Source organism: Podarcis melisellensis, assembly GCF_964234715.1.
Source record: "Podarcis melisellensis genome assembly, chromosome: Z".
NCBI classification, from domain to species: Eukaryota; Metazoa; Chordata; class Lepidosauria; order Squamata; family Lacertidae; genus Podarcis; species Podarcis melisellensis.
Window position 1 is genome coordinate 13,439,599 of NC_138547.1, and position 26,852 is coordinate 13,466,450.

The 26,852-nt window shown below is 46.9% G+C and overlaps 2 protein-coding genes across 4 annotated transcripts in view; both read left to right on the top strand.

Annotated features, from left to right (window-relative positions):
* LAMC3 (laminin subunit gamma 3) overlaps positions 1–4,226 on the top strand; it is a 68,089-nt gene extending 63,863 nt beyond the window's left edge. For all 3 annotated transcript variants that reach the window (XM_081896719.1, XM_081896720.1, XM_081896721.1), the window contains one exon: positions 2,534–4,226. In XM_081896719.1, coding sequence (XP_081752845.1) covers positions 2,534–2,784 — 251 coding nt within the window. In that variant the 3' untranslated portion in view covers positions 2,785–4,226. The remainder of the gene's footprint in view (positions 1–2,533) is intronic.
* A 4,900-nt stretch (positions 4,227–9,126) lies between these two features.
* AIF1L (allograft inflammatory factor 1 like) lies at positions 9,127–25,791 on the top strand. The gene is made up of 6 exons (XM_081896724.1): positions 9,127–9,327; positions 9,619–9,680; positions 15,670–15,736; positions 20,817–20,858; positions 22,035–22,197; positions 24,899–25,791. Exons 1-6 carry the CDS (start codon positions 9,297–9,299, stop codon positions 24,984–24,986), a joined length of 453 nt encoding a protein of 150 aa, XP_081752850.1. The 5' UTR covers positions 9,127–9,296; the 3' UTR covers positions 24,987–25,791.
* The last annotated feature ends 1,061 nt before the right edge of the window (positions 25,792–26,852 follow it).

A 26,852-nucleotide genomic window follows, 5' to 3' on the forward strand; every position in this document is an offset into this window, starting at 1 on the left:
TGTGGTTAAGGGCTCTGAGGGATATCTCAGTCAGTAGAGCAGGAGACTCTTAATATCAGGCAAAAGATTCCTGCATCACAGGGGGTTGGACTAGATGACCCTTGGGGGTCCCTTCCAACTCTACAATTTTATGAGCCTATGAGACAGAAGAAATCAGGGACTCTAAGATACCTGAGCCTTACTTAAAGCTGCAGTATATTTTACAGATTTATTATTTATTATTATTATTTTCCAATGCTAAAAGACGCATGTCAGTTGAGCAAAGTGTATGGAAAGGTGCCCAGCTTTTATGTTAGAGAGGTGTTTTTTTAATCCTTTAGAAAACACATAAACTGCTTGATCAAAAAGGTTCTCCAAAAAAAAAATTGGTGCAAGACACAGCTAAACTCAGCAGTCCAATGAAAGACAAACATACCTAAAACCATCATCATTGAAAGAAATATATTTTAAAAACCCAAATCTATGGAGAGCCATCATTATTAAAATCCAAGATAAAAACCAATAAAGCTTTTAAAACACCTATAGGAAATATAGATTGCATAAAAAGGTAAAGGTAAAGGTACCCCTGCCCGTACGGGCCAGTCTTGCCAGACTCTGGGGTTGTGCGCCCATCTCACTCAAGAGGCCAGGGGCCAGCGCTGTCCGAAGACACTTCCGGGTCACGTGGCCAGCGTGACATCGCTGCTCTGGCGAGCCAGAGCTGCACACGGAAACGCCGTTTACCTTCCCGCTAGAAAGCGGTCCCTATTTATCTACTTGCACCCGGAGGTGCTTTCGAACTGCTAGGTTGGCAGGCGCTGGGACCGAGCAGCGGGAGCGCACCCCGCCGCGGGGATTCGAACCGCCGACCTTTCGATCGGCAAGCCCTAGGCGCTGAGGCTTTAACCCACAGCGCCACCCGCATATCTAGGTACAAAAAAAAGTTTTCAACAAGTGTCTACAACAATATAGTTAGGGGGTATCTGTCTATTGTCAAACTGAGAATTTTAGGAACAAGGCAGAAGTTGCAGGATTGAGTCCAACTAAGTCTGAGGGCTTATCCACACTTACCTTTTGCCTCTTTCTAGGCACAGTTCTGCGCTCAAAAGCTCAGTTTCTTGTGGGTCGTCCCCCCCCCCCCCCCGGTGGATTGCCATTTGCTCCACTTGACCTTTAAGGAGTGGATTTTTGCAGGGAAAGCTCTGGAGCAGGACAGGCAGCACTCAGAGCAAAGCACACTCTGTGCCTGGAAAGAACAGAAGAAAGTTTAGTGTGAATAAGCCTTTACTCAGAGTAAGCCCATTGAAAACTAATGGACCAAAGTCAGTCATGTCCATGAACTACAGTGGATCCACTCTGTGTAGGACTAACTTTAGATATGACCCTGCTTTGAGGAGCTTCAAGGGAAAGAGAGTTCATGAATAGAGGTTTCATTTATACCTCTTGCTAGGATTGCAACCTGAGAGGGGAAGCTTTGTGCCTTTTAAGTAGCTGCAATTGCTGGCAGAGGTTCACCAGGTCCCATCACCACATTCTCAGGAGCTCTTGTCAGAAAAAGATGCAGAGAACCGCACTCTTGCAGGGTAAGGGGTGGTGAAGGTGAACCAAACAGTTTAAAACAAATTGGCTTTCATTTGTAAAGTGTGTGTTGGGGGGGTGCATCCATAGTGGTGCTCAGTCACAGTTCTGCCAGTACAAGGATTTCTGTTTGTACAACAGGACTTTCCCCCTGCTCCCCCTCCCCACACATCCTCTACTAAACTTGTTCCAGGGGTTCCCCCAATTAAATATACTCAGAGTTGCAAAGTGATTTCATGCTCTTTATTCAGCTCATAGTGGTGAGGAGGGGATGAAAGTCCCCTCGAAGTATCTGCTTTATTTACATTATTTACACAATGGGCTGCACGTGATTGGCTAATTCTGGAATTCTGTAGGCCAATCAGGTTGTGGATTCACTTCTATCTGGAGCTGGATTGGGTGGCTCCTGCCGACCAATCATACTGCTGCATTGTTCTAGGACCAATCAGACTGCTGCATTCTGAATCCTATTGTTCTAGGACCAATCAGACTGCTGCATTTTGGATCCTATTGTTCTAGGACAAATCAGACTGCTGCAGTTTGGATCCTATTCAACTCAGTACATAACACCCAACCCTCTGGAGATAGGGAGGAGAGGGTGCAGGATGTGGGTGGGCAGTGGGGGGGGAGAGACCCATGGTGTAAGTGGAAATCTTCGCGCTATCAGGACATATTAGTTGGATACCCCGCTTTATGTTTAGGGAATATGTTTCTTTCCTGTCTATTATGATGCTTTAAATGTGGATCTTCCTTGCATTTTTCTATTGGATCTTCAGGAGCAATGTTTCATTTTTATATTTGGCCATGTTTTATTTTAGCATATTATCAGATTTTAGTTGATGTTTTAAAGTAGTAAACTGCTTGGGGTGAGGGCAGAGAATGTGAAGTGGTATAGAAATGATTGAAATAAATAATAATACATAAATGTGTTTCTCTCTCCTACCCCCCCCCCCACCTTACCCCATTCCCTGGCCAGGCAACGTAGACCACAGTGCTCTGTCAGAAGCTGCACTGAACTTGAGCCAAATCCAGCTGGAGCACTTGCAGTCAAACCTGGCGGGATCTGGTGCCCTGGGCCAGCAGCTGAGCACCTTGCAGCATGAGGCTGAAACCCAGAGGGAGAGGATCGAGGCCTTCGAGAGGGACTTGGCGGAGATCCAGAGCGACAAGCAGAACCTGGAATCCATCCTTCAGAGCCTGCCTAGCAGCTGCTTCAGCAGGAAGTGACATGGCCTCCTTAAAAGTGCTCCAGAGCACCATCCCTGGCAGCACAAGGAACTGAAGGCTTAAGGAACATGGCGCGGAGGGAGGGAAAGATGGAAGAAGGTCACTGCCATGGAGGAAATGTCAGGATGTAGGAGGGATTTGATTCAGTTCGCAGTTAAAGTCAAATCTATCCCACTCCGCTTTCTGAAACAATATGCAAACTGAAACACGGCCACTCTCCCAAAATTCACACTTCTCCAAACTTTGCAGTGCAGTTCTCCAGCCAAGTAATGTGTACAAAAATGCACAAGCTTGGGAGTAAAGTGTGCCTAGGAATGCGTGTACAGTAGTACCTCCAGTTACGTAACCCTCTGGTTATGTAAACTTCAGGATGCGAAAGCGGCAAACCCAGAAGTATTTGCCCGGGTTTTGCCGCACGCACATGCGCAGAAGCAGTCCTCAGGTTGCGGAAACCTTGGGATCCTACCGGACCTCTGGAACAGATCCCGTCCGCAACTGGAGGTACCACTGTATTGGTGAAAATAACATACAGCAATGCATTGTATTAGGGAAGATTAGTTTGCAAAAATGTGCATGTTAGGGAGAAATTTGTACTAAAATGCCAATGAGCTTTCACAAGGACTTTAAAATAAATTGCAGACTGGTGTGGAAATGTGGAGAACTGAACTGGAAGAAAGAGAAAGGGAGAAAATCCAAAATTGCCAGATCCGCCCATTTCCTAAGGAGATGTTCCCATGGACAGACATTGACAAATGAGTCTAAGGGGGGGGGGGGGCAGAACAGAATGTTATGTAAGTTTAACAGTGTACAGATGATAGCGTTGAACCCTGCAAATAGTATTCAAATTCTTTTATGAATTTCACCAGTCATTGTCCTTATGGTTGGTTGGATTTTTTATTTATTTTTTTTTTTGCAGCAATAAGTAAAACCATAAGCAAAATATAAAAAGCTTAAATCCTCAGGAAGACAAGTTCAGTGGTGTTTCTGTACATCATTTTTGGGACTCTGCCATTGTCTTAGGTCAAAACCAGTTTTGCAGGTCTTTACAGAGCTTCAGACTGTATTGTGGAAAAGCCAAAAACTAACGCCCTATAAATACGATAAACACTTTTGTCATTAAATGGTGGACATCTGATGGATGGCACCCATGGCAGATAGTACAATTTCTTCCAGTTACTATGCTTGCAGTTTTGGAGCTGTTTTTACAGATTTTCACTCTTCTCCTCCCTACCCTCTGCCCCAAAACATGCAGCCCTTAAAAAGGGAGTAAAAATGTGCAATTTCCCATAGCCATGGAATTGACTGAAACAGAAGTTGTGTGATTGACTGAACCTAAATATGCCATGCAACCTGGTCTAGTTTATTTCTACTGCTCCATTGATTTAGAGTGGGGGTGTGAGGGGAGCAGCTGCAATAAAGAAGGATGGGGACAACCCTCTTCAGCAAGTCTTCTTCCCTTTATTCCCATTACCTTGTCAAAATATCAGTTCCTTGGATCAGAGCTAACGACACAGCAGTGGTGAAAAAGAAGATTGTCCCATTGCTTGGCAGAAATAACTGTAAACAGCCTCTGTCAGTCCTTTTCCATCCAACAGTTCACTTCGCCACAGAATTTCTGCCTGCAATGGAGGCTGGCCTATTTGGGTGAATGGGACTCTGCCCAACCAATCTCAGTCTGCTCCCCACCGGACCTCACTTGGCTGCATTTTTCCTTGCCTCCAATCCAGCAGGTGGCTCTTCCTGTTTTGGGTTTCTCTTCAGTTTCAGTGTTGCCCTTGTAGAATTCTGCAGAGATAAATATGAGGGAAGTACTAGAATTAGCTGGCTGTGTCTGTCATTGACTCTGGCTCCACCTTGTGTTGGGCTTCCTGCGTTCTGCCCTAGCAGTTGCAGTGGGCACCAGCCACCATTTCTTCTCTCTGACCTTTGACCTGAGGACTCATTAGTCTGGCTATAATGCCAGCCTTTGCAGTCCACAGATGACAATGGGTCATCAAATGGGTTTCAAACAGGTGCTTTTATTCCAACTCATTTCTTTCAAATGGAAAGCCTTTGTAAATACATCATTTGGAAAATTCTCCGCCCCAATACCCACCTCCTCCCTCTCTGAGCAGCCCTGCCAAGAAGTCTCCACAGGGCTCACTCACAACAGCCTCAGGTTCACTTTCCAAGTAGAGATGGGAATATCCCCTGCCTGAATCTGTGAAGAGCTGCTGCATGTCCATTCATTGAGCCAGATGGACTAATGGTGCAATTCAGTAATAAGGCAGCTTCCTGTGTTTCCATTTAATTCGGTCCTTGCATACACAAGTTCGCAAGTTCAATCTTGAGAGAAGGCTGGGAGAGAACCCTCTCTGGAACCCTGCAATGAGGCTGCCAGTCAGCGTAAACAGACCAATGCTCTCTCTCTGTTTAAGGCAGCTTCTTACCTTCCCACATGCAGCAATGCACATGCATACCTTGTATAGCTGGTCTTCTTGAGTACAATAATCCACTTTGAAATATTAGGAGTTAGGGGAAAGGGCATTCAGGGCCCTGAGATCATCGAACCCCAAGCATGCAGGATTGAATCACACATTATTCACAAAACCTTTCCTGGAATGTGTTGTCTTATTTTGGGAGGGGGGGAGGAACTAAGTCCATTGTGATTCCTTCTTCCTTTCCCTGCCTCAAGGACAGTTTTCCAAAAGCAAACAGTGTTACAAAACACAACAAACAGAACATTGGATTATCGCACAAGCAGATTCTGGTTTGAAGGGAAGCAGTCTCTTTGCTGCTTATGGGTTGGCCTCCAGAGGGAAATTACTAACACTTTGAAATCCTTACACAAGCAGTGTTAGATCACAGCTGGCTTGTTTGTCCTGCTCTGGAGGAGCCAAGGTCAGAGTCCGCCTCCAAACCTGTGTTACAATAGCCTACCTGGGATTTTGGCAAGTGCTAGCAGGTCTTTGCTGTCTGACATTCTGCCCAGTGAAAATACAAGGTAAGACTCTAGTCCTCATGATTCTAATTAGAGACATGGGCATCTGCCTTGTACAGAGCCAGACAATTTGTCCATCAATCTCAGTATCATCTACACCAGTGTTTCCCAAACTCAGGTCTCCAGCTGTTTTTGGACTACCATTTCCATCATCCCTGACCATTGGTCCTGCTAGCTAGCGATGATGGGAATTGTAGTCCAAAACAGCTAGAGACCCAAGTTTGGGAAACCCTGGTCTACACTGACTGGCAGTGGCTCTCAGGGATTTGGGGCAGGGGTCTTTCTCAGCCCTACCTGGAGATGCCAGGGATTAAACCTGTGACCAGCATGGTTTCTGTTTGTCATTGTTTATATTAATTACATAAAACACTTCCACCCTGTAATAAAGGTGCACACACATAGCAAGCCACACTCCACAGAAAACCAATCCTTCACCTTCAAAATTAGGAAATATTCCCTGAAAAAAATAGACTATTTTAGTACACAGAACAATCCTGAAGCCATATTTGCTCTCTTAATGTCCCCAGATATTTTCCCTGCAGTAAAAGGAAGTATGTTGGAAAAACCTTTCCCATATAAATTCTTCAAATCTTGTCAAAGGAGCATATTTTATGTATGAATAGGGGAGGTCTGTGACAATGGTTTCAGGAACTAGGATATTTTAAATTTCAAAAGAGTGCCCCAGAGTAGCCAGGATAAGGCAATCAGCAAGCATTATCAGGTCTGAGAAAGAAGACAAGTCATGCACTCCTTGTATAATGCTTTTGGGTGGCCTTGGGCTTAAGGGGTTGGGCAACTTCTAAAGCCTTTAAAAGACGTTTGGGATCCACCTTTGTTCTAGGTCCTCACCTCCTTGCAAGGGGTGAGGGGAACTGTTGCTACAGAAAATAAATATGTTCATTGCTTTCTTCTGCTGGTTCCTGCCTCCATCTATTCTTCTCTGATAATGGACAGAGGGGATACAAAGTCCTTCGGGAGTTTGGCTGTAAAAGCCAACCCCAAATTTTCATATAACAACACTACTAATTCTACATGAATACAGTTTGCATAGAGTTCAGATCCCATTTGGTTCATAATCTCTACTGTTGGTTTGTTGGCACTTGGTTCCTACCTGTTTAGAATGCACTAATTGTCCATCCAGAAATAAAGTTCCTGGTCCTCATGATTCTGAATGGAAACATTGGGAAGAACTGCCTTATGCAGAATCAGACCCCTTGCTGCATCTAGCTCAGTACCATCAGCACTGACAGGCAGCAGCTCTTCAGGGCCTCAGGCAGGCCCTATCCAGAGATGCTGGAGACTGAACTGCAGACTTCCAGGTACTCTAACCTCCGAGCTACAGCCATTGCCTTCTCTGGTTCTTTAAGGCAAGCTGATGAACCCTTAGCACTGCTCACTCCAGAGATGAAGCAACAGCCAGGTATGTGGTGCTCTCCCAAAGAAGATGACATCCATACCTGAGAAACAGGAGTCTTGGGGGAGCATTGGGTTGTGTGTGGTCTGACTCAGCCACTAGGGTTCCATTAACATGAGGGACCGGGCCAGGTGGGGAGAGGCTGCCAACCCCTCCCTTTGTTTCTGGCGAAGACACCAGGCCCAAAGAGGAAGGTCACTACATAATGGGTGTTTGGGAGCCTCTCCAGTGGTGATTCAGAACCTTGGCTTGGCCAACATGGGTGGCGGCCTTTTGGAAGGGCCTCACCTCAAACGAGTATTTGAAGCAAAATCTATTCCCAGAGACTTGAGGGGAGAATTAAAAAAACAAGACTGAGCTGGTTTAGGCAGATTCTTTATTATTTTCGTTATGTATACAAGCATCCATGTTATTATCCTTTATTTATAGCACATAGGGAGGATCCTCTCTTTAAATCCCCCCCCAAAAAAACCCTGGAGTAGGGTAAGAGGAGCTGGGAGCCACCGTTTAAATTTGTCACAAATTTGCCTCATAGCAAGGGGCGCTGCACTCTGCACGTGCGTAGAGTTATCTATCCATCCATCTATGTTTGTATTCATTCATATAACAGGTTCTGGCGCCAGCATCCTTTGTATTCTTTGGCAACTGAGGTAAGAACATAACAAAATAATATACAAGCCCCGAAGCCGCATCAGGTTGGAGGCCCAACCAGTCCAACGTCTTCTTTTCACAATGGCTAACCAGATGGCCAGATGGGGATCCTGAAAGCAGGACCCAAGCATAGCTGTCAACCTTCCCTTTTTTTGCGGGAAATTCCCTTATTCCAGCGCTGTTTTCCGCCATTTCCTGCTGCTATCCTGGATTGTTATATATCCTGTAGACTGTCTCCAGGACAGGTGAGGCTGCTGATCCCTTATTTTCAAATCCGAAAGTTGACAGCTATGGACCCAAGTGCAGCAGTACTACTTTTCACACTGGCAGTTCCTAGCAGTAATTGCTGTTCAGAACCATATTGCCTCCTTTAACAGTGGAGGTTATCTCAATTAAGGTACCACCTGCCCAGTGGCGTAGCGTGGGTTGTCAGCACCCGGGGCAAGGCAAGTAATTTGCGCCCCCTAACCCGTGGATTTGCGCCCCCTAACCCGTGGATTTGCGCCCCCTAACCCTAACCCCCAGATGTTGCGCCCGGTGCGGCCGGCCCCCCCTGCACCCCCCACGCTACGCCACTGCACCTGCCCGTTTTCTCTTTTAGCCAGCACTCTGATCTGATAAGGGCTGTGCCTTTGGATCAGGGAGACACCATTTAAGTTTCCCATCATGCTCCTGACAGTTCTGAAATGAACTGATCCTGAGCAAGTTACTCAGTTCAGGGAGACTTCAGTGTGAAGCCCATAGGCCTCCAGGGAAGCCCCATTAAAAATCAGAATCCGGATCCTGCATAGGTGCCTGGAACCCTTGGACTCTCCCACGGTTTGCAGATTGGAGTAGTTTGGGTGTTTTGGTTTTTTTTTGGAGAGGCAGAGACAGGCAGTGTTGTGCAGTGGTTAGAGTGCCAAACTACGGTAAGTCTTGGGTTCAAATCCCCTACCTGGTCTTAAAACTCACTGCATGACCTTGGAAGCCGGACACTGAGTCTCAGCCTAACCTACCTCACGGGGTTGTTGCGTGGGGAATTAAACCAGGAAGGCGGGAGCCATGAGCGCAGCCCCCTGGAGCTCCTTCGGGAGCGGGGGGAAAGCGGCACATCAACGCTACGAACAAACCAGTGAACAGACCGAATGGTGTGGCGTTGCATTTTCTGTTCTCTGTGCAAGGAAAGGGTTAACCTTGCCAGCAGCCCATTTGCAACGGGTCTGAGGCCCCACTCCGGGGAGGGCGGCATTCCTCCGCCTCCTCCGCCAGAGGGATGTGCGAGCCTCCTCAGCCGGCCTCTGCCGAGTCCCACTTCATGAATGACTCTCTTGGAAGTACCTGGGCTGGCTCGGTAGCCGTCCGGAGCAGAGGAGAGATCTTCGCTTGCCACCCTGGCTGGAAACCCGCAGCGTGCCGGCGGCGGCACCCAGCGGAGAAACTTTCTGCAAACTCCTCAGCCGGGGTCTCGCTCGTGAAATCTCCAGCATGTCTCTCATGCTCAACAGCGCATATCAAGGTATGCATGGTGGTGCAATTGTGACTTGCGGGGATGGGGGGGGGGAGGCCCGGGGGTGGGGGTAACGTGGGACTTTGCCTGCTTCAAAGCGTGGCAAGCGACCTCTACAGCAAGCGGAGATCCTCCTCCTTGCTGCGCGGTGTCCCGGAGGGCTGCTTCAAAACCCTCCCAGACACCGGCGCCGCTGCCCGGGAGGATGTCACCTGCTCCCTAGTCGTAGAAGTTGGAGAACATCCAGATGGTCACAGACACACCTGGGTTTACCACATGCTCCTTCTCTCTTTTATCCAGGAGGGAAAGCCTTTGGATTACTCAAAGCCAAGCAGCAAGGAAGGCTGGAAGAGATCAACAAGGTGGGAGCAATTCAATCGCAAGTTATTGGCTTACATTACTGCCTGCTCTAGGATGGGTGGCTCTTATCAATTTCAGTTCCTAATAATTGCATTCTTAAGTTTTGAGTTCTCCACATTTCCACACAGTTTGCTATTTCCTTTTTTAAGTCCTCGTGGAAATTCACCAGCATTTAGGGGCAAAGTGCATTTAAATGCAAAATGTGAATTTCTCACAAATCCCTAATCCAGTTTCCCCCCCATCAGACTGATAGAGAGGCTTCCAAATGTCAGTGGTAAGATGCTCCCTACCATCAGGCTTGCAGTCTAAAAGAACTAAGAGCACATGTAGCGGCCTTATGCTGAATAAGACCACTGATTCATCTAGCTCAGCATTGCATACACTGACTGGCAGCAGCTCTCCAGGGTTTCAGAGATGGAGCCTGAAATTGACAGACAGGGGCTGCAAAACTAATGAAGCTGAAGCTTTAGGCCCCCTAATCCCAGAGGGGCCCCAGAAACAACAAAGTAAGTAATTGTGACTTTAATTTGAGTCACCCTGATTTGAGTCAAATTGATTAATTTTTTTGTACATATTTCAACAATCCCAAAGTCTGAGAGTCAGAAGCACAGGTGTTGTAAAGGTGTGGTGATCTGTCATGGAACAACCCCATTGAAGAGGTTAACAGTGGTTACCTAAACCTCGTTTCTGGTTGTGAAGGGACCGTCATGACAGTTCAGACTTCAGGGCCCCCAAAATGTAGGTCTGCCTGTTGACAGATCCATCCATCCTTTTACACACGTGCAAGCTGTCTGTATACAAGTGCAGGTGTTTGTGGTGGTGCACGTGGGCTGAAGCTATTCAGAAATGTGTAGTGCAGATTAGAAGCCCTGCTGCACAACTGCTGAGTGTTCCCATGCACAGTATTCAGAAGCTGGGTCCCTGCCCCCAAGGCAATTGCAGAGACAAGGATAAGAGGAGCGGAAGCTACACAGGTGTGTATGCAAGGGTAGCGTCTTAGCTTAGTGGTAGAGCATCTGCCCTGCATGCAGAAGGCCCAGGTTCAGTCCTCAGTGGCATCTCCAAGTAGGGCTGATAAAAACAGTCCCTTGTCTGAAAGTCCAGAGCTGCTGCTAGTCAGTGTTGACAGTTCTGAGTTAGACGAACTAATAGTTTGACTCTGTACAAGCCAAGGCAGCATCCTAAGATGCCATTTATTCCTACCATTGCATGCAGAAGGTCCCAGGTTCAATCTCAATGGTTCCCCATCTTTGTGTTAAAAAGCTTTCTGCTGAGGATCCTGGCTCACAAAATCTCTCACCTCATTGCTGATGCAACAAAACAGATTTCAAAACAATCTCTGTTTAAGTGACAAAGTGATGTAACCATCAGCTTTGATTTTGGTGTTTCAGCCTGCAGGAGGTGGAAAAACCTGCTTTAGAATCTCTGGCTTTCCCCCACCTGTTTATATGGGAGGGGGGTCCCAATGAAAGAGATTCCAATGTCATTGGGACTTCAGGAATGTTTGTCTCTGTTGATATGTGGATGTGCTGCTGTTTACCTCTTGCAAGATCACATAAGTGCTAATTTGCAGCTCTCTTTGACAACTGGTTTAGGTTGGGAGGATACTGTTGGGTTCATTTTGTGTGCGTGTGTGCGTGCGTGCGCAAAGGAAGTTCCCAGTGGAAACTGTGTGTGGCTGATTCATCAGCAAAGGAGCATTCCCCAAGCTAGTGCCCTCCAGCTGCTTTGAACTACAACTCCCATCAGCTCCTGCCAACAATGCCACCCGATGATATTAAGATACAGTCCATATTAAGAATTCAATCAAAGAATCCTGGGAACGGTAGTTTCCCTCTCAGACTTCCAGTTCCCAACAGCCTACATTTCCCAGGATTATTTGGGGGAAGTCATATGCTTTAAACAATTGATGTGGGTCTGCCTTGATACTTTGACCTTCCCAGAGTTCCCTGGAAAGAGGGACTGGTTGTTAAACCACTCTGGGAATTTTAGTTCTGTGATGGGAACAGATCCTACCAACTCTTGGCACCCTTTATAAACTACAGTTCCAGGTTGCGTGCATGGTATGATTCTGCTTTAAATGTTTAAACATTGCAGAAGGGGCCTTTTCGTTGAGTGGGATTGCTTTAAACTGCTTTAAACATTGCAGAAGGGGCCTCTTCGTTGAGTGGGATTGTGTGTTAAGGGCAGCTTCCCTGCCTGGCAGGAATGCAAGATGAGCCTGTATCTTTTGGAATGTCCTCTGGCATATGGTGCTGCAAGGTTTCTTGTGCTCACACACCTCTTCCTTCCTTCATCCTCCTCCATCTCCTGTCGCCCCACCAACTAGGCTTTAAGCATCCTCTGGTCTTAAGACTGGAGAGACCTGTCAGTAGTGAACATGGACCGCTGGTACCAAATTGTATGGGAAACAGCCTTACTAGAAAAACCAACCAACAGACTCAAACTGACAAGGAGGCAAATAGAAGAAGTCACCTTCACCTCAGTATGGCTCCACTTTATCACATACACAGCTCAACAAGATGACGACAAGAACCCACCGACAACATACAAATCAATCCGGCTAACTTGACTCAACAATCCCACCCCCCACTTCACACCCGCAAACAAATCTCATTGCAGCCAGCTAAACACAACCAGCCATGCCCTGGGCCCCCCACCCAACCTCTCTCACTACCAAGGAAATATAACAAATAAAAAGAATGAGAACTAAGTATAACAATATGACTTTACCACTTCTCCCCCTTCTCTCCCTTCTTTTATTTTTCTGCAACCTTATTCTGTATACAGTTGTACCTTGGCTCCCGAACGCCTTGGGAGTCGAATGTTTCGGCTCCCGAACAATCAAAAACTGGAAGTGAGTGCTCCAGTTTTTGGACATTTTTTGGAAACTGAACATCCGATGGGGCTTCCGCGACTTCTGATTGGCTGCAGGAGCTTCCTGTATCTGTCTTTCCCTGAGAAAATATTGGAGGATCTGGAATGGCTGTCAAATATCTTGAGTCCATTTTCCCTCCATGCACAGTCTCCCTCTTGGAATGGAGCAGGGATGAGAAAGTTTTTTCATCCTTGGGGCCGCATTTCGTTCTGGGCAACCCTCCAAGGGCCACATGCCAGGGGTGGTTGGGGCCGGACACACAAGCAGGAGGAACAATATTTGCGAATTTTTTCCCTTTGTACAGTTGGGCTAATTTGTGGACACAAAAACCCATCTCTGTCCTCCACCCAGTGAGAGACATGATTGAAGTCTGAGAGCGCATCCCAGCCAACCAGAAATACTAAAGGGGCTTACAAAGCAGAGCCAGTGATCTGGGAGGCCTGGGAAAAGGGCATTCGGCTGAGAGGGTATGGCTCGATGGTATGGTAGAGAGATCCAGAGGCCCACATGTGGCCCCCAGGCCCCAAGGTTCCCCATGCCTGGGCTAGAAAGCATGAGTCAGAGTTATGTTTGTTATTACCTCTCCAGCTGTGCAGAGGCTCACAGTTGATCCTGCTCATAAAGCCTCCCAGATCACTGTGGAATATTTGACATTCCAGCCTCGTTGGGGATAGCATGGCAAGGTTGCCCCTGGGAGACAGCCAAGGCCTTCTATGGGAAAGCCAGGAAGCTTCTCTCAGGCTCCTTCCAAGGCTCGACTGGCCACAGCACATGGCAGCTCTGCCAATCCCCAGCTCTTATCCTGGTCTTGGGTTCACAGCAGCAGGAGGGGCTTCCAAAGTGGGGCACACAACCTCTGACTCCATGCATGAAACCAGAGCCCTAAACTTGGGACTCTAGCTGAGCATTAACCATGGAGACAGGAAGGGTGATTTTCAGGTACTGATTTCTCCAGTACCCATAGCTTTGTGGCAGAGTACCTACTTTGCAATGGAGAAGGTCCCAAGCTGAGATGCTGGAGAGCTGCTGCCAGCCAAATGAATCATTGGTGTGACTTCCTATATTCCCGGAAAGGGCCTCAGCAGGAGAGCACCTGTGTTGCATGTCCTCAGTTCAATCCCCAGAATCTCTGGGTATTGGTGGGAGAGACCTTCCATCTGAGATACTGGGAGTGTAGCTGCCAGTCAGTGTAGGCAACTGGTCTGACTCAGTAGAAAGCAGCTTCCTGTTGTTTTAGGAGAAAGGCTGTAGCTCCGTGGTACAGCATCTGTTTTGCTTGCAGGTTCAACCCCTGGCATATCCGAGGAAAACTGAGAAAGACAGCCCCCCCCCCAGTGTAATTTCATAGTGTCTGGCACTGGTTGGCAGCAGCTCTCCATGTTTTCAGACAGGGAATCTCTCCCAGCCCTACCCAGAGATGTCGGCAAACAAATGCTCTGCCTCTAAACTAAAATACTACCCCTGTCCTCATGGCACTAAATAAAGGGGTGATAAAAGGAAGAAGCTGTCTCACACTGAGTCAGATCACTGGTTCATGTAGTTGAATATTGTCTGCACTGACTGGCAGCAGCTCTCCATGGTTTCAGACAAGGGTCTCCTCCCAGCCCTACCGGGAGAGGCCAGTGGGGACTGAACCTGGAACCTTTTGCATGCAAGGTAGATGCTCTGCTACTGAGCTCCATCTCCAAAATCTTTCCCGAAGCCAAAATGGGAATTTACCAGGAACTTGTGCTCATCAGTTTGGGACAGTTGGAAAACAGGCACCATTTAATCCAGAAGTTCGGCCCCTTTTCTTCCAAATAAATAAATAAATTTTTGTTTATTTATATGGCACTCATCTGACTGGCTTGCCCTAGCCACTTTGGGCTGCTCCCAACAAAAATATTAAAAACACAATAAAACAACAAACATTGAAAACTTCCCCATACAGCAGAGCTGCCTTCAGATGTCTTCTAAATACATCTTGCCCGCCTGCCTCTCAAACGCAAGCCTGCTGTGCAGCTTGTGTTTGAGGACATGCTCTTGGGGAGACGCAGCATCCTCTGTGCTGGGTGTCATCCCATCAGAAGGTCCTGGTTCTGTGAGCAGAGAGGAGGACCAACCCAGAGCCAAATGGTGAGCAGATGTCGGTGATTTCTGCCATGTGGAATGTGTTGCTAGTGCCTGGGGGTGGGTGGGGTGGGGGGGACAAACAGACTGGAGCCATTACATTCCATCAGGTTCCTAAGGGCTGGGAGGAAATTTGGAACAAGAGCCTCTGGCACGCAGCTGCAGAGGGAGCTGGCTGAGTGGGGGTCACCCAAGCAGCCTGGCCTGCACCCCACGGCACTCTTGCTCCTCTCCGCCCAGCGTAATACAAACAGAAATGGGAGCAACAATTCTCAGTGTCCGCATATTCATGCCACGTCCAGAACGGATCTTGCAAATATGACCGGAGTTTGCTGCTTCCAGTCTGCAAGTGAGATGAAGTGGTTATGTTTGTAAACACAACACCACCAACACAACTTGCATCACATTGAAACGAGTAGGGGGGAGGGGAAGCAATGACAACATCATTTACGTAAGCAGTTAAATGTGTAATTTACATCACTTCACCACAACAGACAGCAAGAGAAATAATTGGAGTTTGGGGGTGAAAATGAACTTGGAGATGTCCTTGAGGGTTGAACCTGGAACCTTCCATATGCAGACCAGATGCTCTGTCATTGAACTGTGACCTTTCCCCCAGAAGTAAAATGGGATTCTAGTCCTCAAGGTCCTGGATAAAGAGACGGTTTTAAATGGGAACCTAGAGAGCTGTCTTACACCGAGTCATACCATTGGTTCATCTAGCTGAGTGCTGTCTGCACTGATTGGCCACGGCGCTGCAGGGTTTCAGGCAGGAAACATTCTCTGGCTTACATGGAGAGGCCAAGGATTGAACCTAGGACCTTTGCATTCATGGCAAAGGCTCTGTCACTGAACTACACCCTGCTGCTTCTCCAATTCAAATTGATCTTCTCCCCACCTGAAGAAGTACCAGCGTTATGTGGTATTAACCCATCTGAAGACTTTGTTATTACTTCCTTAAATGTATTGAATTCATTTCTCTCCCACTACCCTTTCTTTCTCAGGAGTTTCTCTGTGACCCAAAGTTCAGCGATGAAGAGCATTTGGAGGAAAAACTTGCAGTTTTCAAAGGTACATTGTTTAAACTGAGAGTGGGTGACAAAAAGCAGCTGATGCTGCTACATCTTGGGTGAACCAGAGTTAGGTGAACCAACTCTGACTCAGCCTATTTAATCCTTCTATCCCAATATGGCAGCAGCTCCACAATAACTGATACAAAGACCCTTTCAACTAAGGATGCAGGGGACCAAACCAGGGAATTTCTACAAGCAAAGCGGGTGCTTTACTACTGAGCCATGGCTACTCCACATATCCCCTGCACCTTCTAAGCATGGGCAGCCATAGATAGCACTCCACCTGCCATCATTCCTGGCCATTGGCCATGCCAGCTTGGGCTGATGGGAGTTGGAGTCCAACCACAGTCAGAGATCCCCAGGTTAGAGATGGCTGGTGTATGGTAACTAGGGATGGACCCCACTGTCAACTTTGGTTTCTCTAAGTTTCTCATTTTTGTCCAGTCGTAAATTCAGTTCTCTACATTTCTGTAGTAGCTGGCTATTTTTTTAAAAAAACAAAAACAAAAACAAACCACTCATCAGCATTTTAGTGTAAATTTATCCTAATTTTTCTGCACACTTTTGACTACTACACACATTTTTTTTGCCATAAATTCCCCCTCCTGCAATATATTTCTATCCATTATTTTCACAAATAAATGCATTTTTTTATTTTTGCAAATCTCTTCCAATATATGCATTTTGCACATACCCTCTGGTTCTGCTTTGCAACATACAGAGAAGTACTAATTTCAGAAATGTGAATTTGGGCGAACAAAACCTGATTTCTCCTCCGTCCTGAACCTTGTACCCAGCCCTTGAGAGAGCAACTCAAGCTGAAAGCCTCTCTTAGGTTTACATGCCCTGCCCACTCTCCACACTGACTGAAGACCTTTAAATGTAAGACAGTCTGCTAAAAGCCTCTGCTTGAGGGCCTCCAGACTCTTAAGAGGTGGCCTTTGTCCATATGGAAAAGCTGGCTTTGGAGGCAGGTTCCTCAGCCACAAGCCACCATAGTCTCGCAATAACTCTTTGGCAATAGTGTCAGGGTGTGGGAGAGGATCGCAAATCTTTGGGTCAGGGCTTTGGGACAGCTGCTTCCTTGCCTCTTTTTGACACGGAGGTTTCTGAGAAACAGATGTGATTTAGGAATCTGTGTTTTTTGGGTTGGTTTTCTTTTTGGCCTCACTTTATTTCCTTTGCCTGGGGACTCTGGAGCGTACACAGATATGTTTCTGTTTAGGAATTAGTCTGAGGTGGGGACAGTGGCCCAAATTGACCTAGTTCTTTCCCCCCACGCTGGGCCCAGAGGATTCTGCAAGAACCACACAAGGTTATTGTGGTTCCACATGGATCCCTATGAAATTACTGGTTTCCCTTTTGGCAAAACAATCATCGCAGAGTGAGCCATTGCACTCAACATCTAGTCTGAAAATTTAGGGACCAAGGACTACTGATGGCTCTAAGTTCACTGGGTCCATCATTTTCAATGGGACTTCTCTGTGAGTAGGACTAGCATTGGTCACAACCCACAATGTATATCTGTTTGTCATTTCTTCACTATACAACTTTCAATGCCCTTCTTTGCCCTGGCTTTCAACACTTGAGATTTGTGTGTTCAGGGCCCACCCTATTCCTGTCACTGTAATCTGTTTTAACTGTTTTTAATTTTCAATTGTTTTAACTTGACCTTGTACCTGCTAGTGAAGGGCGGGTAATATATTTAACAATGCTGCTTCTAATTTCTCAACCCACCCTACAGCTGTGTCCTTGTGGTGTGGGTGGGTTTTTTATTTCTTGCATTTTCGTTTGTTTGTTTTTAAGCAAGGCCTGAAACATACACAGATAGATTTCTCCCTCTGAATAAGCCTTTCTTCAAACATTGTGGCTGGTGGGTCGCCAGTTTGTGGGTTCCTCTATCCCAAACCCACAACTTGCCTTCATTCTGCTGCTCCCCGGCCTTCCATGTTTTCATCATGTCGATTCCAGCTCCCGTTCAGCCTAGAGTCGCTCAGGCTGCTGCCAAACGCCTTCTCCGGGTCTCCCAACAATCACCCTGTTGTTCTGGCCTCCTTCTCCCCCGCTGGGCATGAGAAGTTGCAAGAGCCCCTCTGCAGAATTGGCATTTGTGTCAAAGCTATTTGTGTCTGTCTGTGTGCGTACTAAGGCAAGATTTTGCCCCATTGAACGGGGGATGAAAGACGGAACCTTTGGACCCTACACAGGAAAGCTTAGACTGTTGAGAAGGGGCTTGAGGAGGGGGAGGGTTCTTTGTTTTTTTTTAAAAAAAGCATGTCTTGTTCACTGCTTTGCTTCCGAAACGGGATTCTCAATGGACAGAAATAGATTTGGGTGTGGGGGACAACAACACACAGAGAGCAACTTAGAACCGGGTTACACAAAAACAGGCTGTGTGGTTAGTTGATCAAGAGTGGCGTTGTAGGGAATCACACAACTGAATGCTTCTCTATACTGTACTACCAAAAGAAAACGCTTTCACATAGAAAGCTAGAGTATCAGTAAGAGACGTTCTAACCTAGCAATCTAAAGGGTGTGCTAACTTTCTAGATTCAAGGATCAGGTGCTATAAGAACAGCCCTCCGGCATCAAGCCCATAGACAACTCCCAATTAAAACCAGCTGTTAATCCAGAACTGGAATCTTCATTTCTAATGGAAATAGCTCAGTGATAGAGAATATCCTTTGCATGCAGAAAGTCCCAGGTTCGATTCCCCGCATTTCCAGGGAAGCCTGGGAATTTCCTGTGCCTGAAACCCTGGTGAGCCACTGCCAGTCAGAGCAGACAATACTAAGCTAGATGGACTATTGGTCCGACTCCGCGTAAGGCAGCTTCTTACGCTCATCAGGAGCATCTATAGCCCAGTAGCAAAGCATCTGCGCTGCATGCCTAAGGTCCCGGGTTCAATGCCTGGCATCTCCAAGGAGGGTGCCCTGCCTTAAACCCCAGAGAGCTGCTGTCAGTCAGTGTAGACAATACTGGGCTTGATGGACCAATGGCATCTTTCCATGTTCCTGTCTGTACCTGGAGTTTCTGAGAATTGAACCTGGGACCTTCTGCATGCATATCATGTGCTCTATTGGTGGTGCCCCATAGTGTTAGAGAATATATTTAGAGGGTCTATTTAATGTGAAGGAAGCCATGCAATTGAATCAGGCAACCCAAGAAGCTCTTGAAGTGATTCTCCAGGATTCCCAGCTAGACCTAGGAAAAAAATGCTGCTGGTTTAGGTAAGGCTGGATTGTGCTTTTGCCTATCAGTATGGCCACCAGCTTCAGAAAAGGACCCAATCCTCCCAGAGTATGCCACAGGTAATAAACTGTGTGGAGATTAAGGAAGGCATCTTTTCCAATTCTGCCCTGTGTTTATCACATGTGGTAGCACTTCTGTTCTGCTGCAGTTCATCTCCTGCCCCAAAACTATGCTATTCCTCTCGCGTTCTATTGCAGCGAAATTACAAAACTTCACTGCACAATTGCCCTTGCAATATCCTAGCCCATTCATTTCAATGCAAGGGGGAATGCAGTGCAAAAGGGGGGGGGGTATGTGTGGGTCTATTTTTTTAACATAATCAATTACATATCATTAGTGGACTAAAAGCAACAACAATGAATACCACTTGCATTCGCTGGCTTTATTTCCGTTCCAGACATGGTACAAATAAGCGAACATTGGCAATTTCTGCTCCTCCTTTGTCAGAATTCTCTGACATCCCTAGAGCAGTTCTGCCCCACCTCCAATAAAAGCCTCTGAATGGGGTCCCTAATTAGAGCCTCTAAACTGCCAAATGGGCTAATTGGGTTGTCGTGGTACGTTTGGGCCTGTCTTAAAGGGCCTTTGTGATTCTACATGGCACCCATTTCACACACGCAAGAACACACACACACACACACACACACACACACACACACATCCCCATCGAGGGAGAGGGTACTTTCTGACTGGTCCACAGAATATGCCTGCCAGCCTCCTTTTTTGTGACATGGGCTAAGTGCCCAGCGAGGATGATAGCTATCAAGTGGCTTAGTTTTTAAGCCTGAAACCAAGGTCCCAAAAGGAAAAAGAAAGAAAAGGAAGAATTATTACAGGGCTCTAAGTTGGGGAAGGTTACTTAAAAGAAAAGAAAAGAAAAGAAAGCATCAGCGGGAAATCTGTCAGGGGAATTTTCCAGCAGGGTGGGAAGTGGTGCTGTTGATTATTCTATCGGACTTCTAACCAGAAAACAAAAATGTGGATTTTGCAAACGCAGAGAGTTAGAGGGCTTGCAAGGTTTTGTATGCTTTGGAAAACTTACTGGCACCAACCTCCAAGTAAACAGGCAGCAAGGCTGCAGTCTCTACAAATGCCAACCTGGGCACAAGTTCTACAAATCTCACAGGGTCCTTCTACAATCGGCCCAAACAGACATGGGATGAAAGGTCCATAAAAGGGATCTTCCCTTATATTTTCTTTCCAACAGGTACACAGGACCCTGAAGGAGTGATGGACAAATATGTCAGTTTCTTTTTCCATTTACTCCAATTATAAGTTCAGTTCACCACATTCCCACAACCATTTTAGTTTACTTTTCTTTTCTTTTTTTTCCTTTTTTTTGAGAAGGGCTCGAAAAACACACCAGCATCTTCCTTATATGCAGAAATTGCCAGGTTCAACCCCCAGCATCTCCAGGAGGGCTTGCAAGGAATCCCTGCATGAAAACCCGGGTAGCTGCTGCCTGTCAGTGTAAGACAGTACTGAGCTAGATGGACCCAATGGTCTGGCTTTGTATCAGGCAGCTTCCTATGTTCCACGTGTGCATTCCTCCTCATATACACATTTTTGCAAGCATTTTCCCTTAATAGAATGCATTTTTTGTGTATCTTTTCTTTTTGGCCTGAGAACTGCACTGCAAAATTCAAGGGAAGAGCAAATTTTGAAGGGTAACAGGGTTTCGGTTTGCAAATTGCAGATTCAGAAAGTGAGAGCCAGACTGAATTTATTTCCCTTCCCTACTGTGATGCTGTTTTGAAGACAAGTGGAGGTGGCAGGGTGCCAGGTGGAAGTTTTGATTGTGCTAACATGTTCCTTGTATTTTATAGAAAAGTACATGGAGTTTGACCTGAACAACCAAGGTGAAATTGGTGAGCGGCTTTTGTTAAAATTTGCAAAGCTTCCACTCCTGGGTTATGCTGAGCCTTGTTAATGGGGGTGCAGAGGTGGGGAACCTTTTTGACCTAGTGGACCAGGTTGTCATTTTACCCATCTCGATGGAACAATCCGCCAGCTAACCATCTGATGGCAGTTGATTGGCAGGTGGGTTGTTCCTAACACCTGTCAGGGGTAGATACTGTACAAGTATGATGCATGGGGTGTTCACTCTTGCTTTCTGCAGGGTTCAGATGCATGAGCCAATTCTACCTAGGAATTGGCTAGCATGCCTCAACCGAGAAGGGCTGAACACAAGAACACAGAAAAATGGCTTGGTGAGCCAAACAGCCAGTCCTGGCAGGCCAATTCTTACCTATGGGCCAGGGGTTCTCCACAACACTTGGTATAGTGGATCCCTGAATCCCATCCATTGTATACATTTAATTATTATTGGCCTACCTGTGTGTATTGACTTACCTGGTTTCTAAGATCAGTGGACAAGGCCCTCCTGGTAGTCCCTCCTCAATGTGACGTTCATGGTGTGGGACACCAGGAAAGGGCCTTTTCCGTGGCAGCTCCTTGTATGTGAAACTCCCTCCTTACTGAGGTGTGTCTGGCCCCATCTCTTCATCATTTAAAGTGGCTGGTTAATATGCAGATTTTTTTGGTAGACATTTGGAGGAGGTGAGGCCTGATTGTGCAAGTGTTCTTTAGTGATTTGTTATGTATTTTTAAGGATAATGTTATTTTATGGATTTTAAAAATCTGTCTGCTTGTTGTAAGCCACCCTGTGGCTTGCGCAGAGGTCTTTGAATTCTCTAAACTATATAAATTAATGCTATTATCAGTGCTCCTTTTCTAGAAAAAGAGGTGCAGGAACTCACAGTGAATATCTCCCTTGTTCTCTTATAACGGCAATGGTGCCCACCTGAGAGGTGCTGGAACTGAGTTCCAGCGAGTTCTGGCTGGAAAGAAAAAAAAGCCCTGGCTATTATTATGGTAGCCATCATTGCCATTCTGAATCAACTAGAGGTACAGTTGGTTCTAAGGAATCTTCTAGAATGGAGGGGGAACGGTCTCCCATGCCTAATCCATCTCTATCAGGCACTATGAAGTCATGTCCCTCATTGTCTGTACCATTCACCACCCCTTGTTATCATTCCTTGTAGATCTGATGTCAGTGAAAAGGATGATGGAGAAGCTGGGAGCCCCCAAAACCCACCTGGAACTGAAGAAAATGATCTCGGAGATCACCGGAGGTGTCAGCGACACCATCTCTTACCAAGATTTTGTCAACCTGATGCTTGGGAAACGGTCCGCAGTCCTCAAGTTGTGAGTATCCATAATAAGAGGGAAGGAAGAGAGGTTTGTTTTGGGGTGACTGAGCTCCAGTGGAGGCTGGCCCATCAGGGCAAATGGGTCACTTAGCATAATGATTGGCACAGCGCCATCTGACCCTGAAGTGGAAGGAACCCTGAGAGCAAGACTCGGAGTACCATAGAATTGTAGAATTGGAAGGTATCCAAGGGTCATCTAGTCCAACCCCCTCCCCCTGCAATGCAGGAATCTGAGCTGAAGCATCCATGGCAGCACCTCAAAAAGCTCCGCTTGCACAGCTTGCTCTCCCATCCTAGGCTCCGCCCCTCACACCTGAGAGGCACGACATCTCAAGGGGATAAGCTCCTAAAGGCAAGTGCATCTCTCTCTCTCTGTGTGGCTTCTGGCTTGCTGTGTTCCTTGCGCTTTAGACGGGTGCGGTGGATCGGGAAGTACGTGACCCCTCACCCATGTAAATTGGCTTAGTTAGTGTTCTGAATTTGGTGACTGAAACCAGGCTGTGTTCTTCAGCCAGCAGAACATCAGTCCCACTCTTAGCCAGCTCATCTTCTGCCATTACTGAGTTTTGCTTGCTGCTCAGGGCTGAGGCCTTGACTGCTGCAATCTTCTGCTTTCTGGCCTTAGGACCGGAGGAGCTGCCTTAGCCAGAATCAGACCTTTGGTTCATCTAGCTCAATACAGTACTGTCTACACTAACTGGCAGCGACTGAACAGGGTTTTTTCTTTCTTTCCCCAGCCTCCACAGCTGGGGGTAGAAATGCTTTTGAATGGCAGTTGCTGGAAAAAATAGGAGCGGAGAGAACTCTTGTGCTCAGATTCTGCTTGCAGGTTTCTCACAGGCATTTGGGTGGCCACTATGAGAACAGAATGCTGGATCAGATGGGACACTGGCCTGATCCTGAAGGGCAATTCTTATATCCTCAAGTCTTTGCAACCAGGCTGTGAGAATCCCGGAGGCCTATGATTGGCCACTGTGGGAAACTGAATCCTGGACTCGGCAAAACCTTTTGGCCTGGTGCATCAGGGTTCTTTCTTATCTCCTCATGTTACCCTCCTTCTCAAGTTGGCTTCTGTCTCTGTTTGCTGAGGAATAGAGGAGGCCAGTTTTCTCTCCCCCACTCCTGTCCCTATACCGACATGAATAGCCCTCAGAAGACACAGGTCCCTTTTTCAGAAACGAGCATGCAAACAAGCCACTCATTGTCTCTGGCCTCCTGTCTCGGTTTCCGCTCCCATTCCAGAAGCCGAATCCCCATCTGCAAACAATAGACAGTGAGGGCCGAGGTAGCTGTTGAAATGCCCACGGCTGTGAGTGTGTGAAGTGGTGCCTGTTGCAAAGCCTTCTGGGATATTTCCGTCCATTTACTGAGTTTCCCCTTCAGCCTGTTAATTCAAAGGCTGACCAGTGGGGTGGGGCAAAATGCAATAACCACAGCCATAAGACTTTCAAGCGGCATGTTGCTGTTTTAGGAAGGGATGGCGGCTGACCCACCGCTGTGCATTTCCTTGGGGAGGGGGCAGCTCTAGGTCTGAGGGAGGGTCTGGCAAAAGAGTCTCTGGCAGGCCACATCTTGTGTCCATGAGCCTGTATCTGGCAGTGGTGGAGAACAGCAGCAGTAAAAGGAGAACGAGGTGGCTTGGCATCCCTATGATGATTTCTCACAATGCCTCTGCTGCAATGTGGCTCCAGGGTAAGGGTGGGGAACTGCAGGCCCAGGGGCCAAGTTATTGTGGCCTTCAGGCTGAAGAAGTTTCTCCACCTGTGTTCCAGCTGGGCCTACCTTGCAAGGTTGTTTGGAGGGATTCAAATGTAACCCATGTTACATTGGAATCTAAACACTCTTTTGAATATCTATACTGCATACTAAGACCCTAAAATGCAACACATTGTTTTCATAAGAAGCAGCATTTTTATACTGTTATTAAAAATAGCAGTTTATGACCATGAGTGTGCCTAGCAAAAGTACACCATAAACTTCTAACGGGACACAGAGGATAAAGAGTTGTTTATCTTGCTTCGTTTGCATCAAGTGGCTCAGTGATAAGATTGTTTCCTCCTCTCGTTGCTCCCCCTGGGAGCAGGGTGGATCACTTTGCATTCACACCCCAAACAGAATTTGAGCCAAAGTTTTGGAGTGGAGAATTATGGGGTGACTCCGAGTGAACAATATTGCCCTCTGCTGGCTAATGCTAGATAAACACAAGTTTCATTTAAGGACATAATATAGTGGTACCTCGGGTTACGTACTTAATTCGTTCCAGAGGTCCGTTCTTAACCTGAAACTGTTCTTAACCTGAAGCACCACTTTAGCTAATGGGGCATCCTGCTGCTGCCACACCACCGGAGCACGATTTCTGTTCTCATCCTGAGGTAAAGTTCTTAACCCGAAGTACTATTTCTGGGTTAGCGGAGTCTGTAACCTGAAGCGTAAGTAACCTGAAGCATATGTAACCCGAGGTACCACTGTACTGTTATTATTACCTTTATATCTATATTTTGGAAAGTTGGCTATGCAGCTGGGTGCTTCTTCAGATATCATAGTCAATGTATGATGGTTCCCAAGATCAAGGAGTGCTGACTCCAGAACTGCAATGATTCTTTGCTCACTGAGAATTCCCAAGCAACAGTCATTACATTTGCACCCCAGCTCTTCCTAACAGGTTTTCTTCTGTTGTTTCTTTGCTTTGCTTTCAGGGTCATGATGTTTGAAGGAAAAGCCAACGAAAGCAACCCAAAGCTTTCAGGTCCACCTCCTGAGAGAGATATCTCCAGCCTTCCTTGAAAGGAAAACGAGCCCCTCAGAGCCTGCCTTGTACGCTTTCATATTGCTCACCAGAGCGGTTTTACCTGGGCTTCCTGCTGCATTGCTTTGATACTGGACAGTGTTAGAAAGCAAGAAACTAACCAGCCTTTAGCAAAAAGGAATGACAAGGGAAGTTCCAGGGATTTCTGCGGGAGGAATCCCTAAGTAGCCATGCATTCTATTTTAATTTTTTAACTGAAAACCCTCCCTTGCCTTTTCCACTTTGTTTCTGGGCCCTGAGGCATCCTTTTTTATTGTAATTTCATGAATATTTGTGTTCACTGTGATATCAGGTCATAAGCCATCCCAGTGGCGTTGTGTCGACAGGGTCACAGGGGTGGTTGCCCTGAGCTCAAAATTCTTAGGGGGTGAAAACTGTCAAAAAAGAGAGGGGTGGAAGTAGTAATAATACATATTAAACAGCACGCCCACCCCCTCGCACAGAAAATCTCCCAATATTTTGGGCTGAGGAGCAGATTTGGGTGGTGGCCAAGGCACCCTCTGCACGGGCTTTAGAAAGATATTCACTTCCAAACAATTCCCTGTTTTGCTCTCCGCTGTGCTTGTCTCAAGTGATTTGATATGTGCACATCGAAGATATAGAAGTCAGTGTGATAGAGTATTTCATTTACTTTACTCAATACTGGAATGGTGGAAGGAATTAATGGACTGCTAACGTCCCATGGGTTAGGGGGCGAAACACTTCTCTTGCCCCGGGTGCTGGCAACCCATGCTACACCATGGCACCATCCCATTCTGAATACAGATTGTACCTGCAAAAATTTATGGGGCAATCCTTCTCTGTTTCCAACTGGCAAATGTCCTGTAGCTTTCTGCTGAAAACCTGTTAACTTTCTATGCCACAAATGTTCTGTTTTTTTTATTTTATTTTGTCCCACTTTTGTTGTGGTATAGCACAAGAGTTACCCCTCCACATGGCTGAGGGAGGCCTTGCAGAACAACTAACAAAGCAGAATGATGTATGGACAGTCCAGGATAAATCTACTACTGATGCACCATCATTACATTAATAGCAAGTTGCAGAATACCTAAAGGTAAAGGTAAAGGTACCCCTGCCCGTACGGGCCAGTCGTGTCCGACTCTAGGGTTGTGCGCCCATCTCACTTAAGAGGCCGGGGCCCAGCACTGTCTGGAGACACTTCCGGGTCACGTGGCCAGCATGACGAAGCTGCTCTGGCGAGCCGGCACCAACGCAGCACACGGAAACGCCGTTTACCTTCCCGCTATAAAGCAGTACCTATTTATCTACTTGCACCTAGGGGTGCTTTCGAACTGCTAGGTGGGCAGGAGCTGGGACCAAAAGACGGGAGCTCACCCCGCCGCGGGGATTCAAACCGCCAACCATGCGATCGGCAAGTCCTAGGCACTGAGGTTTTACCCACAGCGCCACCTGCGTCCCACAGAATACCTAGAGTTGCCCTATCTTGAAGAGCAAAAGAGAGAACAGCCTGAGCTGTTGCCAGCCGGGGGGAAAGGCATGTGGGCAAACAGGGCCACCGCCGTGTCTGCACGCCTCTTTCTCTGGCTCAGGCTGGCAGCAGCTACAGTGTGCAGAGCCATGCAAGCCCAAGCCCAAAAAACTTGTACATTTCCTTTAAAATGTAACAATCTGCCTGGATGGGCATGTTGGCCCTCCAAAACAGCACATGCCTGGGTTTCCCTGGACATATGGCTACCCAAGAATACACCTGCCCAAAACCACCAGTCTGGAGGGGATCCCCCTCCACCTCCTCTCAGAAGGATAGGTCAGTTGTAAAAAATAAAAAAGTGAAAGTGAAAGCAGAATCCCATGTTGTAGAGCAGTGCTCCATTTGCTTCAATGGA

What these genes read in the sequence shown, in the direction of transcription:
- AIF1L (XM_081896724.1), top strand. Translation starts at nt 9,297, where the DNA reads ATGTCTCTCATGCTCAACAGCGCATATCAAG. An exon ending in GGCTGGAAGAGATCAACAAG is followed by an intron (nt 9,681 to 15,669) that starts GTGGGAGCAATT and finishes TTTCTTTCTCAG; the next exon opens with GAGTTTCTCTGTGACCCAAA. An exon ending in AAAACTTGCAGTTTTCAAAG is followed by an intron (nt 15,737 to 20,816) that starts GTACATTGTTTA and finishes TGTATTTTATAG; the next exon opens with AAAAGTACATGGAGTTTGAC.